This window comes from Lactuca serriola, chromosome 2 (genome assembly GCF_051521515.1).
Source record: "Lactuca serriola cultivar US96UC23 chromosome 2, Lser_US96UC23_V15, whole genome shotgun sequence".
Lineage (NCBI taxonomy): Eukaryota > Viridiplantae > Streptophyta > Magnoliopsida > Asterales > Asteraceae > Lactuca > Lactuca serriola.
Window position 1 is genome coordinate 53450598 of NC_136409.1, and position 17456 is coordinate 53468053.

Sequence of the window (17456 nt, forward strand, 5' to 3'; positions counted from 1 at the left end):
CTCTATACTCCTAAGTTTTTCTTAAGCTAATTTGATTTAAAGACTAATTTTTGTTTTAGGATAGTTTAAATTTGCGCATTTATTTTCGTTTCTCTCCTATGCACAAATTTAGGGGGAGAAATAAAAACAACACAAAAAATTAAAAAATTAAAAAAATTAAAAAAATTGTTGGTTATGAAATGTGTTGCTTGAGGGAGATGTTCTGGGAAGTGATATTATCTAGTGATAGAAGGCAACCTGAGTCTGTGTAACGTACCCGAAGTTGAAGGGTCTATGCTCTGGTTTGATGCGTCGGTAGGCACAAAAAATTTTAAATGGACATGACTAGGCATAATTGAACTTAGGAAATTTATAGACTTGACAAATCTTGACCTAGTTAGATCCATTCAGCCTGACAATACGACGCTCGGATAGGTTGAGCGGTGAGATATATATGAGAATCTACTCGTCACATTAATTGAACCCGTACTTGGAACCGTGGTTTAACTTTTCCTCGATGTGCAGATTCTGTCCTTAATTCCGGTTGGATGGGGCGACTGGTAAATTCTGATAACTTAGGTATGTAGAATATCATTTTCTTTCTTTCCGTCTGTTAGTCATATGTTGTCTCCTTTGCGCGACTTCCAATCCGACCTGGTACACAACATATGCAACTCTATTTCTCTACATGTTATATATATATATATATATATATATATATGTGTGTGTGTGTGTGTGTGTGTGAAATACTTCTTATCTGTTAGCCATATGCTGTCTCCTTTGCGCGACTTCTAATCCGACCTGGTACACAGCATATGCAACCTTCTTCTTCTCAACCCCTCTGAAGTAGTTAGCAATAGAATTTTGAATCTATCCTCTCTCTGAATGGTTGTCTACTCACCCGGTGTAAGGAGTACTCTGGAAGTTCTTGATGGCTGGGGCATATCAGGAAGCGGGAAACACGTTCCAGTACACTTAAAATTGAACTCATACAGATTGTCTATAGATCTCGCTGCTCAATTTAGGTGGACAACAATATCCCTGGTCGTCGTCAGATGAATGGTCCTTAAGATATAGTATCTAGGAACTTAGGATCAGATATAATATCTAGGAACTTAAGTTCACCTGTCTTGTAACAAATAGTATGTCCTAAAATTGTCACAATTTTTCGTGTTTAAGTGGACCACAATACCGACGATCGACCAGACAAAGACGTGAAGATAGAAGGTACCGAAAAGTGGATAAAGGCTGTCTAAAAACTTTGATCCCAAATCACTCTTAAAGTTAGATATCATTTTTATTTTTGTTAAATTTGTCATAGTTTCTTCTAATTTAAATATTAGGGGAGAATTAAAAATTAAAAATAATGAAAAAAAATCAAAGAAAAATAAAAATTTAAAAATCCAAAAATAGTGTTATTTATGTTTTATTTCTTGTTCAGAAAAATCAAAAAATATCCAAAAATATTTTTCTTTCTGTTTTAATTTGTGTGCTAAGTTTTCTTTTAGTTTTGTTTTGTCTTGAAAAGTGATTTCAGTTATAGATAAGACTCATGGAGTTTGTGTTGAAGATTTCTGAGCCAAAGCCTCGTCCGTGAGCATCGAAGAATTCTTATTCGAAGGAGCAAGAAATGAAGATCATTCTTTCAACATTCAATCTTTCAACCCCAGAAGCAAGGTGAAGCTGAAATTGAAGATTATGTGACGGATTGCATTGAAGCCTCCTCAATCAGTCTGCTGCTATATTTGTACCTGCTGAAGTGATCCAGAAGATTTGTTCTCTCTGAAGATTCTCAAGCTGAATGCGCCATCTTTCAAGAATCAGTACGTCAAGCCTCCTCACCCAACGTGCGTTCAATGCTAAATTCTGAAGAAAACCTCAAGTGCTCAAGATGAAGTCATTCATTGAAGATTCATATGTTCATCCTGATGCTGTGAAGAAATTGAAGATAAATGCTGAAGCCAAGCTCTCATTAAAGATTGACAAGAAGAGCCAGCTACCTTTTAGGGGGAGCTTGTTAGGTCATTAAGAAAAGAAAGCTATAAACCAAGGGGGAGATTGTTGGGTCAAAATATGGTTTATACTTTACTTTTCTAAGCAATTATATTTTTGTGTAATATTTTATGAATTTATGGCCTAGTTTACGGCCGTAAACACCTTACGGCCGTAAACTCATTTACGGCCCATTTGTTTCCGGCCCATGTTCCCTTGTATAAATAGAGGTGTTAGGGTGAGGAGTAGAGATTGATGAATAGTAGAGAGTTTTCGGCCAGAGAGAATAAGGAGCGTATGTGTGTGAATCTTTTGTATCTGGAACGTTAATTCATATCAATTCATACGAAGATTCATATTATCCTTCTTCTCCTTCTCTTTTATTTTATCTGACATCATCCGTTTGATTGGGATTCCGCACCATCAAACGGATCTGACTGATACACGGGCAGATTAGGGACTTACAATTTTTCATCAGTTATATTTGTAATTCATTTAGATCTGGAAACAGCTACAATGGTTTCTAAAACCTGGGTTTTTTATGATTCATGAAAAGGTTTTGTTGTTGATGGAAACCGTGGTATATTGTTCCTTTTGATGTATGAGATTGATTGTTTGTGAATGTTATTTGTTAATCATGTTTGTGAATGTTAGTTATTAACTTATAGCAAGATATCAACTACAATACAATTTCCATTGCTAAGATATACATTCCTTTTTTAATCGCATATTCAACTATTATGTGTTTGTAAATGGGCGAATTGCAGTGAATAGCAACATACTTTACTATGTCTACAATTTAGGCAATGTACTATATTTCACACAAAAGAGACACCTTCTACTGTCTTTCGTTGGTTTTCTTTAACATTAGTGGCGAATATATATACATATATATATATATATATATAGAGAGAGAGAGAGAGAGTTAGGTTCAAATGTTTTCAACAAGTATTATGTGCACATATGAACCAATCAGAATTTAGCACAACTTAAGTTTTAAAAAATCAATAAGGGCAAATTAGTAATATTGCATGTATACTAAATAAATTCCAAAATTAAAATCAATCAAATCTCTATAAAATTGCAATCAGTTTTTAAACCCTACAAAAACCACCATAACAAAAAGTAATCGATGTCCTCCTCCTTCCTCATTGCTACTCTTGCGGCCGACGTGTTCTATCCCCACAGATCCAATACATTGAACGAAAAGATTCCAAGCATCATCTTCTCTCATGAGATTTACCTGAAAAGGAACATCAACAGACATGTCCCTACAGACATCGAAATATCGTGTGGATAAGAGGATCTTATAGCAGCAATCCCTTGAAGGTATTCCCACAACATCTAAGTCGATCTTTTCCCAGACATCATCAATGACTAAAAGGATATTCATTCTGGTAGCTTCCACCCTCATCTTCAGTCTTCGAAGAATTCTGTTGGCTAAACTGTGAGTGGTGTCTTCTACTTCCACTTTTAAATGAAGTATCTTGGCAATCTGAGTCTGAATCATGATCAAATTCACGTCCCTGGAGACTTGAACCCAGATCACGATATTAAAATAATTTGGAGAGGAATTCTACAAGTGATTGATCAAGGTTTTTTCCTACTTTTTTTTATAGAAATTGTGATTTGTCTTTCTCCCTTTGCACTGATTTCATGAATCTTTCTCATGCTTTCGGTACAATTTCTGGTGTTGTGAAGGTGTTTGGTGTTTAATACAACTTGTTGAAGGTGTTTGACATTATATTTCAAGGTAACGCTAATTATATAATGCACAGAAGGTGTTCGATAGAATGTATAAGAGATGTTTCAAGCCAAATTCTCGGTAATTGGCTAATTCCATATTTAAAGCACACTTTCTAGTAATTTTTACAATCAGCATGCTTGTGTAATATTTTACAATCATCACACTTTCTAACACACCCATGTATTCTGATATATTCTATGTATTCTACCAGAGTATATATCAAGATTTTGAAGAATTTATGCATTATTAAACTTGTAATTCTCAGTAGGATATCATTAGTGTTTGTTTTCTACTTTTTCTCTCTTGCAATGTATAAAAAACCCAATTGGTGTTGTCGTTAGAATAAATTAGTCTATTATGATGTGAAAGTTGAGTATGATGTGTGAATGAATTTGTGTATATTTTGTTAGAATTTATTTATATAAATCCATTCTTTTAGAATGTTTGTATTCTAACAGAATGTATTTAATGTATTCTGCCAAAATTTATAAAACAAACCTGATCAACAATATTATTTTAGAATAGATTAATGTTTTTGTTAGATTTTAATGGTTTTTTTTTCTTTTTAGGTTTTGAAGAATCTTTCTAAATGAATTAGTGTTTTTTGTTGGATTTTTATGTTTTTGTTGCATTTGTGATAGGAACGGCTTGAAGACCTTATAAGTATGACGTGAAGAATGAATCAAAGATTGATCATACTCACAGTTTAAGAATGTTGTTGTTTTTTAAGAATTACACTTGTTATTCTTTCAGAATGTTGTTATTATTCAAGAATGTTCTTTTTGTATCACAATCATAGAATATAATTATTTGATATATTATTAGTACAAGAATCGATTTTGTATATTGTTTCATAATATACTTATTCATGTTTCTTTCTTATTTATGTATTCTAAAAAGATATCATAAACTGTTATTCTAACATAATGTCATTATAACAAAATTTCATTCTAATAGAATCGAATTTTGATAGAATAAAATAAGTTATAATTGGTTATGATTAGAAATTAAATTAGAACTGAAATTAAATTAACTTTTTTTAATCAGAACTATCCCTTTAATTTCGAAAATTTCCCTTTTTAAATATAGTTCATTGTCTAAGATACTTTTTTAATTAAATTTAAGTGATTATATGATACATGTTACCCTATTGTAATAACGTAGACCATCAGATCATGATCATTGATTTTATTCATCTTTTGGTCCAGAATTGTACTTACGGACACACAATAGATGTAAGAAACAAAATAACATATATATATATATATATATATATATATATATATATATATATATATATATATATATATAGAAGTCGGTTAATGCGAAAACATAAATATCTTGTGAAAACGCGAAAACAGATTTGTCTTATAAAAATCAAACACATGTACTATAAAAAATAAATTTAATAGCTATAAATTAAATGTAATAAGTTTACATTGGATCGTGTTATTATGATATAGATTTAAAAACGTTTTCAACAATTAGTTTTTTTTTCACGTCCTTAACCATTTTTAAATTCACGTTTTCATAATAAAAATGTCAAAAGTCATACTTTGCTAATATGAAACAATTTTTCATCTATTATCGATTATTATAATGTATTTCAAAATTTGGATGAATTATTGTCCAAAATATAATGTTGAGGTGGCACAATCTCATTGGTTTTTTTTTGTTTTCACATTTTCGCAGATTATTTGCATTTTCGCATGAACCCTCAGACACACACACAAATATATATATATATATATATATATATATATATATATATATATATATATATATATATATATATATATATATATATATATATATATATAGGGTTAGGTTCATGTGAGACGGTCTAATTTTGTGAGACCGTGAGACGCAATCCTAGCCACTCATTTAGTAGATAAAACAAAAACATTTTTAAAATGTAAAATAATTGAAAATTTTCGATTTTTTTTCCAATATTATTTTCAAAATATATACTTTTCGAAAAAAATTTAAAAAAATACCAAAAAAATTAAAAAAAAATACATTTTTTACATATTCTAGTAATATTCTATTAGAATATTTCACGTATTTTTCAAAAAAAAAAAAAGGATTTTTTTTTATTTTTTTTATTTTTTTTTACTTTATTTTTACTTTATTTTTAATTAATTCAAGTTCCGAAAATAATATTTAAAAAACATTTAAAATTTTCCATTTATTTTTCATTTTAAAATTATTTTTAGAATATGTACAGTTTAATATTCTATTAGAATATTTCACGTATTTTTCAAAAAGAACGGGATTTTTTTATTTGTTTTTATTTTTTTTAGTTAATTCAAGTTCAAAAAAAAATATTTAAAAAAAGAATTTTTGGATTTTTCCATTTATTTTGCATTTTAAAATTATTTTTTAGAATATGTACAGTGTAATATTTTATTAGAATATTTCACGTATTTTTAAAAAAAACGGGATTTTTTTTTTAATTTTTTTTAGTTAATTCAAGTTCCGAAAATAATATTTAAAAAAAGTGTTTTTGTATTTTTCCATTTATTTTGCATTTTAAAATTATTTTTAGATTTGGTCTTATAGTCTTACAAAATTAGAATGATCTCAAATGAACCTGAATATATATATATATATATATATATATATATATATATATATATTGAGAGAGAGAGAGAGAGAGAGAGAGAGTTAGGTTCAATTGTTTCCAACAAGTATTGTGTGCATGTGTGCACCAATCATAATTTAGCAATTTATTTATTATTTATTTAAATATGTAAGGGTAACCATGTAATCTTTCATTTTAATGCCTTATTTAGTCTGATTTTTATCCCTTTATATTAGGCAATGATTTATGATTCTTGTTTTATTTATCTTCTTCATTATAAATCCGATTGAAACGTATTCCACACACAGGCACACAATTCTCGATTCCAAATTCTGTATTTCACACACAGATAACAATTGTCAACTACCAAATCCGCTTATTCTTTGAATCGATGGAGTTTCAATCTAGAAGTCGCAAGTATGTATTTGTTTTTATTCTTTGATTTTTTTTTTCTAATGGTTTGTCATATGCATATGTATCAACTCTTTTAATCTTTCAGGATAATGATGATCAGAATACCCTCAAGGATCTGGGCGATGTCAATGATCCCAAGAATCGTGTGAATTCTGATGTGAATGCTAAAAAAAGATGTAAAATATGCTTTGGATTATTTGGTCATGACAGCAGGAACTGTCCGTTTGCATTGAAGAAAACATAGAACTACAAGAAATTCATCAGGCATTGGACGATTATAGATATTATTATGTTTGATTTGATTAAAGATTATGTTTTTGATGAAATAAATGGTATTATTTCAGTAAAATAAAATTTTGTTTGATGAAATTTACGTTTGGCTATCTTATATATTTATGTTATTACATTGTTTTTTGTTTTTCTGATATATGTTTGTTTAGAGAATTAGAATTATCCAGTTATCATTCATACACAGTTATATACATCTCATCCCGACATAATATATATATAAAAAAAACTTCTTCAATACATTTCAGAAAATATGTTTCACGGTCCATAAAATCAAAACACATAATGTCAACAATAAATTGTGTAAACAATGAGAATACAATGATTTTAACTTAAACATTTTCAAAATTCAAGTCTTTTAGTCATCCATGTTGATATAACATTCTAGTGGAATTATTTGAAAATATCACATATTAAAGACTTTTATTAGCCATTTATACATATTATTCTAATAGAATAATATACAGACAATAGGCTATGTAGAGTTTTATAATCCATGTTTACACATTCTAATGGAATTATGTACTAAATAAATTGTTTTGCATATTATTTTTTAAGATAAAAAAATATTGTTTAATAATTAATATAGTAAGATATGAATATTTTTTTTTTATCTTTAGTATGTTTTAAAACAGAATCAAATCGGAATCATTATTTATTTATCAAATGATCCCTAGGATCAAGCCTTTTAATTTGCATAGTATCCGTGTTCAGCCCTATTTCTTTTCTATGTCAATTTATCATACTTTATTTTTTCTTATTCCATAGCTATGGACGATGAAGTACCAGATGTCAATACTCATATTTATCAGGAACAATATTTTGCTAGTGATGATGAAGATGGAACTGAAGATTTCGATTTTCCTGATAATGATACACTAAATGATGGCGGATTTGAAATAGGAGAAAGCAATAATCCTAATCTAGGTAAGGTTTTGAATCTTTTGTTTAATTTCTCATTGTCTATCAGGTTTTATACTTGTTGAAACATGTTTAACATTAAATGTTAATGTGTTTTCATTGATTAAACATACAGAGGACGCAAATCATGCAGAAGAAGAAAATCATTTTGTTGATGAAGATACGGAGGTTAATATTGATTTCACTGAAGGTACTAAATTCAGTTCAGGATATTGAAATTATTACATACTATTTTAATTCTGTCAGAATAATTATTTTCTTCATGTGTTTTAAACAGGACAACCACATGATACACATGATTACGTTTCACCTGGTGGCACATTGTATTTGACCTCGATTGTTTCAGACGATATCAAACCAAAAGTAACATCAAAATTTTGCTTCATATCACAAAGCTGTAGCAATGTATAGAAACTATGCATTAGAATCTGGCTTTGATGTCAGGCTTGGAAGAGTCAAAAAACAAAAAATGGGATTATTACATATAGACATTTGGTATGCAATCGGGAAGGTAATCCAAATACTAGTAAAGTAGATACTCTGGACATTCAGCATAATAAAACTCAAAGAAGGAAAGATTTATTTAGGAGGAATTGTAAAGCGAAAGTTGTTTTAGATATAATTCCAAGTAATCTTAAATATGTCGTGAGTGATTTTGTCGAACAACACAATCATGAGCTGTTTAGCAAGGGCAATATGTATTTATCTCGTTCAAAGAGAAAACTTGATTATTCCCAGGAAATTTTCATTCATAATATGTCAACGCAAATATTGGTCCTGTAAAAGCACATAGACTGTACAGTGCTCTTCAGGTCGATCCTTCGGTTCGAGGTGGATTGGTTTCTGATTTCAAGAATGCTAGGAGAAATCTGAATTATTGCATAGGTGGGAGGGATGCGAAATTCCTTGTTGACAAGATGAATGATAGGAAGAAAAATGTCTCATCATTTACTTTTGACTATAAAGTCTTGAACAAAAGATGGAATGCTCTATTCTGGGCTGATGAAACAACAAAGTATAACTACAATTCGTTCGGAGACGTTGTATCACTCGATGCCACATTCAGCATGAATAAGTATTTATATTCTTTAATACTTTTACAAATAGATTTTTTTTCAGATATGTAAAATAATATTTTTTTTAATAGGTATGATATGGTTTTTGTTCCGTTCACTGGCATTGATAATCACAGAAAGTGTGTAACATTTGGTGCTGGACTTTTAAATAAAGAAGATGGAGTTTCTTATGAATGGTTGCTTAGAGCTTTTTTGAAGGCTTTTAGAAAACAACCTCAATTGGTTATATCTGACCAAGATCTAGCTTTGAAGAAAGCTATTAATACCGTTTTCCCGTCGGCACATCATAGGTTATGTATGTGGCATATTACTAAGAAGTTGCCAAATAAGGTATGCACATAAAGACTATTATCCTTACTTTGTTGTCATGGATATATTATGATTTACCTTAATTCTAACAGAATTAATTTCTTTACAAGATACTTTACTCATTCCCATTACATATACATTTATACATATTTTATCAATTGAAGATGCAGCCACCAATCAAAAATTTCGCAAGCGTTTTCACTCTATAATTTGGAATTCTAAGCTGGAACCACATGACTTCGAAAATGTATGGCACACGATGTTAGAGGAGTTTAAAATTACAGATAACAGTTGGATGAATACCATGTATGGTTTGCGAAGATATTGGATTCCTGCATTTTTCAAGCACATTCCAATGTCTGGTCTTATGCGAACTACATCACTGTCTGAAAGTTAGAATTGGTCATTCCAAACAACTACATTAACCGGTACTTATCTTATCATGTTTATGATGACATTTGATTTAGTCATGGAATGAAAAAGACATAATCAAATTCTCAATGATTTTAATACTGCCATAACTTTTCCTAAATTCATTACCCGTAGTCCGAATGAACCTTATGCTTCAAAGGTATATACACGCAAGATTTTTTATCCAGTTCAGAAGGAGATATCAAGAGCAGAAGATAATTGTTTCCAAAAAAATTTGATTTCTTCCAACGGTGTGGAAACAATTATCGTTTTGGAGAAAAAAAAACAACTTAACCACTACGCAACCACTTGATGTCGATGTTGATGAAAAAGACGAGGAATACAATTACGATTGTCTTATAAGAGATACTGAATACACGGTATATCTTTCTTTTTCAAAAAAAATAGTACATTTTATCCTTTGATTTTAATTTCTAAATACCTACAACTAAAAACTTATCCTTACTCATCTTACATTGTATAGGTCACACACTCAACAAAAGACGGTTCATTCAAATGTACTTGTATGCATTTTGAACATGTCGGGATCTTATGCAGACACATATTCTGTGTGTTTAAGTACTATGGCATCGAACAAGTTCCTGAAAAGTACATTCTAAAACGTTGGCGTAGGGATGTTATTCCAACATAATTACTTAGAAGATGGTTCACTAATTCTTTTAACGATTCTAATTTCGACATGACTGCTATTGATATCTTCAACACAGTTGACCGTTGTGTTTCTTTTCTTAGTCATGATGCAGCTAAATTGAAGTTATACATTGACGAGCAGAATAAGTTGAAAAAAAAATTTGTAGATGATTGTCCAAATCATGAAGTACCGACCAGAATAGAACATTTCAACAAGCTTCTATGCGTGGTAGTTCCTGATGTAGTATCTGATGTTAATGATATTCAAAATCCTTCAGATATTCGGAACAAAGGATGTGGCAGTCGTGGGAAAAGATCAAAATCTAAAAAAGAGATGATTGAAAAAGAAATCTCGAAACCGAAGAGAAAGTGTACTATATGTAAACAGATGGCTCATCATGACAAAAGAAATTGTCCTTCAAAGAACATCCAGACATAGTTCTTTGTTTGTTAGTTTTTCAGTTTTATTAAAATCACATGTTCATTTTACGTTGGTCAATTCACATTCAATGTTATCTTTTACATCTTTGAATAAAGTTTTCACTTTGACTGTTAGTGATCATGCCCTTCTAATTACACATATTCATTCCAATACAATTTTATACTAATTTTTTCAGAATTACACATTTATACACACATATTTACATTAAAAATGGATACATTATACGTAAAAGCATATTTTCCATATACATCCCATTAGAGATGATGAATTATTACAACATACTCTATTATAATCATAATTGTAAAACAATTCTATCAGCATCAAAAAATTATAAACCACAACCTAGTCACAAAGTATTCACTTTCACTATTAGTAAACATGCCCCGGTCATTAAATATACTTATGTTTATGTTTTATTATTTCTTAAAAATAAAAATATTCCGAAATACAAATATTTAGTAAACTCATTATTTTCATACCTTTAAATATACTAAATACTAATTAAACATATTCATTCCAAGACACTTTTATACTGATTTTTACAGAGTTACACATTTGTACACAAATTTATTTTCAACAAAAAAACCTTTATACCAAAAGTTATATTCTCAATATAAAGCCCATCATCAGAAAATGAAATATTACAAAATATTCTAATCGAATTAAAACATAAAAACCATTCTACCAGTATAAAAAAAATACTACCCCCATACCTAGTCATAAAACCATTTTGCATTTTAATTTTCCAAACAGCCCACCAAAAAACTAACATTCACTTAATGATACTTCTACCAGAATGGGTTATTCAAAATTAAGAACATAATCACTCATGACAGCATACAATGCATCAACACAACCTTTAACACAAAACAAACATTCCATTAGAACATATAATCTAACATATAGATACCAAATGTTCAAACCTTCTGACAGACAAAGTATTTTTCCGAAAAACAAAAAAAAAGTTTAAACTACTGTCATGTCAGCATCTAACTTCAAAATACCAAACTACAACTTCAATTTCTTAGCGACGGCCCCTCGTTTTCTCTTTTTCTTCCTATTTCCAGCTGGCTGTGGTAGAATCATTGTTTGTTCCAAAATATCCAGTTTACAAAACGCTTCAAAATCTGTAACTATCATACTCTTATACTTGTTGAAGTCAGCTATCAACAGTCTTGCCATGTATTTCATTCTTAACTTAAGTATAGCAGTCACATCACCCGCCTTTTTAGTTGTAAGCCCACACTCCCAACGCCCTTCACTTTCACCCATGTAACTTTCCATATGCCTCATTAGGTAGATTCCACAATCTGTTCCAGCCTGTTCTACCTGCCAAGATATGTTCATCACCCGCCCTGCCTTAAAACTTAAGGCTTTTGCCATTGGATGATGTTGTGACATTGCAGAATAGTTTTTTCTGTCATTGAATACAACAAATACATCAAATATAGTTTATAACATTTTTTATAATGAAAATAGAATGCTCATAATATTATTCAGTATCTTACCACCAAATTTGGTATCATTCCATATTTCCTATCTAAGGTTCCTGTTCTCTTAACATGATCCACTATGTAGTATGAACTTGATCTCAGATCAAAGATCAGTAGGTAATACTTTGCATCATCAAGTATTGGGAAGAAAACCTTGTACACAGTAAAAAACAAAGTTAATTTAACATTAAGTGATGCAACAATTAAGACACACACACACAATATACGTACAAGTGCAACATCTCTGAAACTTGGCTTCACATCAAATTTCTTAATGTAGATTTGCAACAGAGTAGCAAAAAGCCTACATTTCAGATCTTCCGTTTTTAATTCTTTCAGAATCTCTTCTGCCTCTAACCATCCACATCATCACAAAAATTTTATTCTAAAAAAATTAAACTACAATTTAAACATACTTTACAAAAAAATTCCATACCACAATAGTTGTATCGAAGAAAAATCTTGACAGCGATGATTCATCCTTGTAGTTCTCCATTTTATTTAAAAAGCCAGCCCAACAGTCAATTACTCTAGAATGTAGAAACATTCCTTGACTAAATTGAAATGCAAAACCCTAGTGCAACACATGACCTGTTCCAATGTCCCAAATCTCATCCCTATACCACCAATTACATATAAAATCAATGTTAAAAAAATTACATTTTTTATTCTAAAAAAAATTAAACAAGTCATATATACTTACCCATCATCTCTATTAGATGCAAAAATTAAATTGCAAATTTGTGACATCCCCAAAATCTTGGCCAGAAAAGACCGATTTTCATTTATGCTTTTAAAATAATTTCAGAGTAAATCCTTTTGATTTGAAAGAGTTACGGAATTTGTTCCTAAAAACAAAGTATGATAAAATAATATTTACCAAAGCATTTCATAAAAGAAATGTATTTTCATTATATAATCAAAACACGAGATGTCATGTTCCGATACAGACCATAAAGCATAAACGATAACATTACAAGTCATTAAACAAATATATACATATATAGACTTGTAAACAAATAACTTGATGATTCATCCATCTTATGCCCTTGCGCCACTTCCTGTAATACAAATAAAACTGAGTGGGTCAGGCTTGGGAACCTGGTGAGCATATAGGGTTTTCAACCCACAATAAATAATTATATTTAATTCCACCAACCAACAATAACCCAATTACCCATTCCTGTTATTCTCACTTTACATCCCTAAGACAACTGACATAAGGGACCTAGTCTAAGAATATTTCATCGGGGCAACAGCACATGCTTCGGGGGTTCCTCACCAATATAAGTCAAATAAGGCAACCATGAGGGGGATGGAGTACAGCGAATGAACACTCAAGTTCATTAACGCCTACAGGTGGCGAGCCCGCTAGTGTTCCACATGACTGTCTAGAAAAGTCTGTGGTCGTCATCTAAACTCCGCTAGATGACTAAATCAAAACAACAACGAGGCCTCTCATCTGTTTATTACACACCAACTATCTACCCATGTTCTACCCAACATATTAGTAGATAAAAATATACATTTTTATACATAGTTTAAAAACCTATATAGCATGCTTTAATCAATACATATTCCACATAACAGATGAGGCACACATACATAACACGTATTTCATAGAAAACAAATCAGATCCATGAGATAGAAGAGAGTGAATATACATTCACACGCATAACAACAAAATATACACATAACACGTATTTCGTATAAAATACTTCATAATTATGCGTTAGAAGACAGTAACCACGCACTCACTTGATCAGAAGATGATCAGACCGCACTACGGCTTATAGAAGTAATATTCTTCGGCAGATCTGGAAGATCTTCACAAAAACCGGACTCCTCGCGGGAAGAGCTTCGGCTCGGGAATGTTACTTCTCGGGATCTTTGGGACCTCGGGACTTGCTTCGGGGCTCGGGAATGATACCGGGTCTTCGGGGTACTTCTGGCATGCAAAATGATGCAAAATGGGAGAGAGAAGAGAGAAAAAGAGCAAATGAGTCGGCTGCCCTCGCATCCTATTTATAGGAGGCTGGAGCCTTGGAGTACGTTGGGCGTACAACAGTACGCGGGGCGTACGCGTCCGAATCGTCATGGCATGCGTCATCCGAAGAACTCGAGTGCGAGGGACGTCACGCTTCGCTGTACGCTGGGCGTACTTCGGATGAGTCCGATGACTCCCCTTCGGATAATACCGGATTTTATAATTAATTTTAAATATTAATTATTTAATAAACTTTGAAAATTCATATCTCCTTCATACGAACTCCGTTTTCGACGTTCTTTATATCCACGCGTAGGTGAGACTACGCTCTACCACTTTCGTTTAGACTACGTCGGCTAATTTTGATTTGATTTTTTATTAATTATTTTTAGTAGGCCGAGACAGAAAAACTTTGTTATAAATTCATAACTTTTTCGTTTGACGTCCGTTCCCGCCTAACTTTTCATCGCTTCGATACCAACAACGAGATCTTCGATTCTCGTTTAGATTGATTCGACTAAAAACCGCTCGATCTCAAAGCGAGTATTTCGGGCTGCATACCGCTATGTCGAAACTTTAGAAGATCATAACTTCCTCATACGAAGTCAGATTTGGGCGTTCTTTATATATTCGGAAACCTCGTTTCAACTACTACAATATTATCCAAAGATATCAAGTTTATTTTACACTTAAATTTTGACGCTCATTTTATTCTTAATTAATCAAATCACATAATTAAGCAATTAAGCACAAAACACATAATACTCAAATAATATGCTTCTATTATTTCAAAACGGGTTACAAAGGTTAACCTTGACTATTACATCAACGAAAATGCCTAGCCTGGAAACGCGGGCGTTACAAGTCTCTCCCCCTTAGGATGATTCCATCCCCGGAATCACACATCAACAAACAAATGCGGATAGCGACTCAACATGTCACTCTCCGTTTCCCAGGTGAGATTTGGCCTATTCGAATGTTTCCAACGAACAAGCACTAATTCGACCATCTTGCGTCGAAGCTTCTTAGTCTTTCGGTCAACAATTGCCTCTGGTTCTTCAATTAACCTCTTGTTTTGATCAATTCTCAATTTAGAAATTGGAATTATATCGGGAACTTCTCCCGTGAACTTCCTCAAATAACACACATGAAAAGTGTTGTGAATTCCATTCAGTTCCTCTGGTAGTTCAAGCTTGTAGGCTTGGTTCCCAATCCTCTGAAGAACTTTAAACGGTCCAATAAACCTTGGACTCAACTTTCCCCTTTTACCAAATCTTATAAGTCCCTTCCACGGCGAGACTTTAAGCAAAACCGAATCTCCAACTTCGAAGGTCATTGGCCTTCGCTTCTTGTCAACATAGCTCTTTTGACGATCTTGAGCTGCTAACATTCTTTCTCTAATTATTTTCAACTTTTCAGCGGTTTGATGGACCATCTTGGGACCCATAAACTGTTTTTCTCCAGCCTCAAGCCAACAAGACGGCGTACGACACTTCTGTCCGTACAAAGCTTGATAAGGTGCCATCTTTATGCTCGAGTGGAAACTATTATTGTAGGAAAATTCTACCAAAGGTAAATGTTCATCCCAGTTACCTAGGAATTGCAGGGTACATGCTCTCAGCATATCTTCAAGTGTTTGTATTGTTCTTTCACTTTGGCCATCAGTCTGCAGATGGTAAGCTGTACTTAAACACAACTTGGTACCCAATTCCTCTTGTAGACTTTTCCAAAACCTCGAGGTGAAACGGCTATCACGATCTGACACAATCGTTAACGGAACACCGTGAGGCCTCACAATTTCCTTCACGTAAGAATTTGCAAGCTTCTCCATAGACCATTTCTCCTTGGCTGCTATGAAATGCGCACTCTTAGTGAATCGATCAACGACCACCCAAATCATGTCGTGACCATTCTTTGTTCTGGGCAGTTTAGTGACAAAATCCATAGCAATGTCTTCCCGCTTACCCATAGGCACAGGCAATGGTTCTAAACTCCCGTACGGTTTCTAATGTTGTGTTTTTACTCTCGCACAAGTCACACACTCAGCCACATACTTTGCAACATCAAGCTTCATCGTCGGCCACCAGTAGTAGGGTTTTAGGTCCCTATACATTTTAGTGCTACCGGGATGAATCGAGTACATGGTTTTGTGAGCTTCTTCCATCAGAAGATCTCTGACTCCTCCTGTCTTAGGTATCCAAATCTGATCTTGGAACACCTTCAGTCCATGACTGTTTACACCGAACACCAAAGTTTTTCCCAAACGTTCCTCCTTTCGGTCATTCTTCTCAGAAGCTTCGCTTTGAGCTTTCTTTATACTTTCCAAAATAGTCGAGACAACTTCACTTCTCAACGCTCTTGGCCTTTTCCTTTCAAGATTGACTTTCCGACTGAGAGCATCAACAACAACATTAGCTTTACCGGGATGGTAAAGTATCTCACAATCGTAGTCCTTGAGTAACTCTAGCCAGCGTCGTTGCCTCATATTCAATTCTTTCTGATTAAAGAGATATTGGAGACTCTTATGATCAGTGAAAAGTTTTCACTTTATGCCATAGAGGTAATGCCTCCATATTTTCAGAGCGAAAACTACTACTGCCAACTCCAAATCATGAGTCGGGTAATTCTTTTCATGCTCCTTCAGCTGTCGAGATGCATATGCTATCACCTTTTCTCTTTGGGTCAAAACACAACCCAATCCAACCCCAGACGCATCGCTATAAACAGCGAATTCTTCAACTCCATTGGGTAAAGAAAGTATCGGTGCCTCGCTTAGCTTCTTCTTTAGCTTCTCGAATGCTTCTTTATGCTTATCACTCCAAGCATAAGTAGCTCCTTTGTGGGTCAAAGCTGTTAATGGAGTAGCAATCGAAGAAAAGCCTTGGATAAACCTTCGGTAATATCCGGCTAATCCTAAAAAGCTTCGGATCTCCGTGGGACTTTTCGGTTGCTCCCACTTCATTATAGCTTCAATCTTCGTTGGATCAACCATTATCCCTTCTTGGTTGACCACGTGACCCAAGAATTGGACTTCACGAATCCAAAAATCACACTTAGAGAACTTTGCATACAACTTCTCCTTCTTCAAGACTTCTAACACTTCTCGTAAGTGTCTGCCATGCTCCTCTTGGCTTTTTGAGTAAATCAGAATGTCATCTATGA

The 17456-nt window shown here is 32.6% G+C and overlaps 1 protein-coding gene across 1 annotated transcript; it reads right to left on the bottom strand.

The window, feature by feature from the left end:
- Window positions 1–3058: 3058 nt before the first annotated feature.
- On the bottom strand, window positions 3059–3481 carry LOC145089223 (disease resistance protein At4g27190-like). Its single transcript, XM_079027688.1, has one exon. The coding sequence runs from the start codon at window positions 3479–3481 to the stop codon at window positions 3059–3061; it is 423 nt and encodes a 140-aa protein (XP_078883814.1).
- Window positions 3482–17456: the final 13975 nt, after the last annotated feature.

What these genes read in the sequence shown, in the direction of transcription:
- LOC145089223 (XM_079027688.1), bottom strand. Translation starts at nt 3,481, where the DNA reads ATGATTCAGACTCAGATTGCCAAGATACTTCATTTAAAAGTGGAAGTA.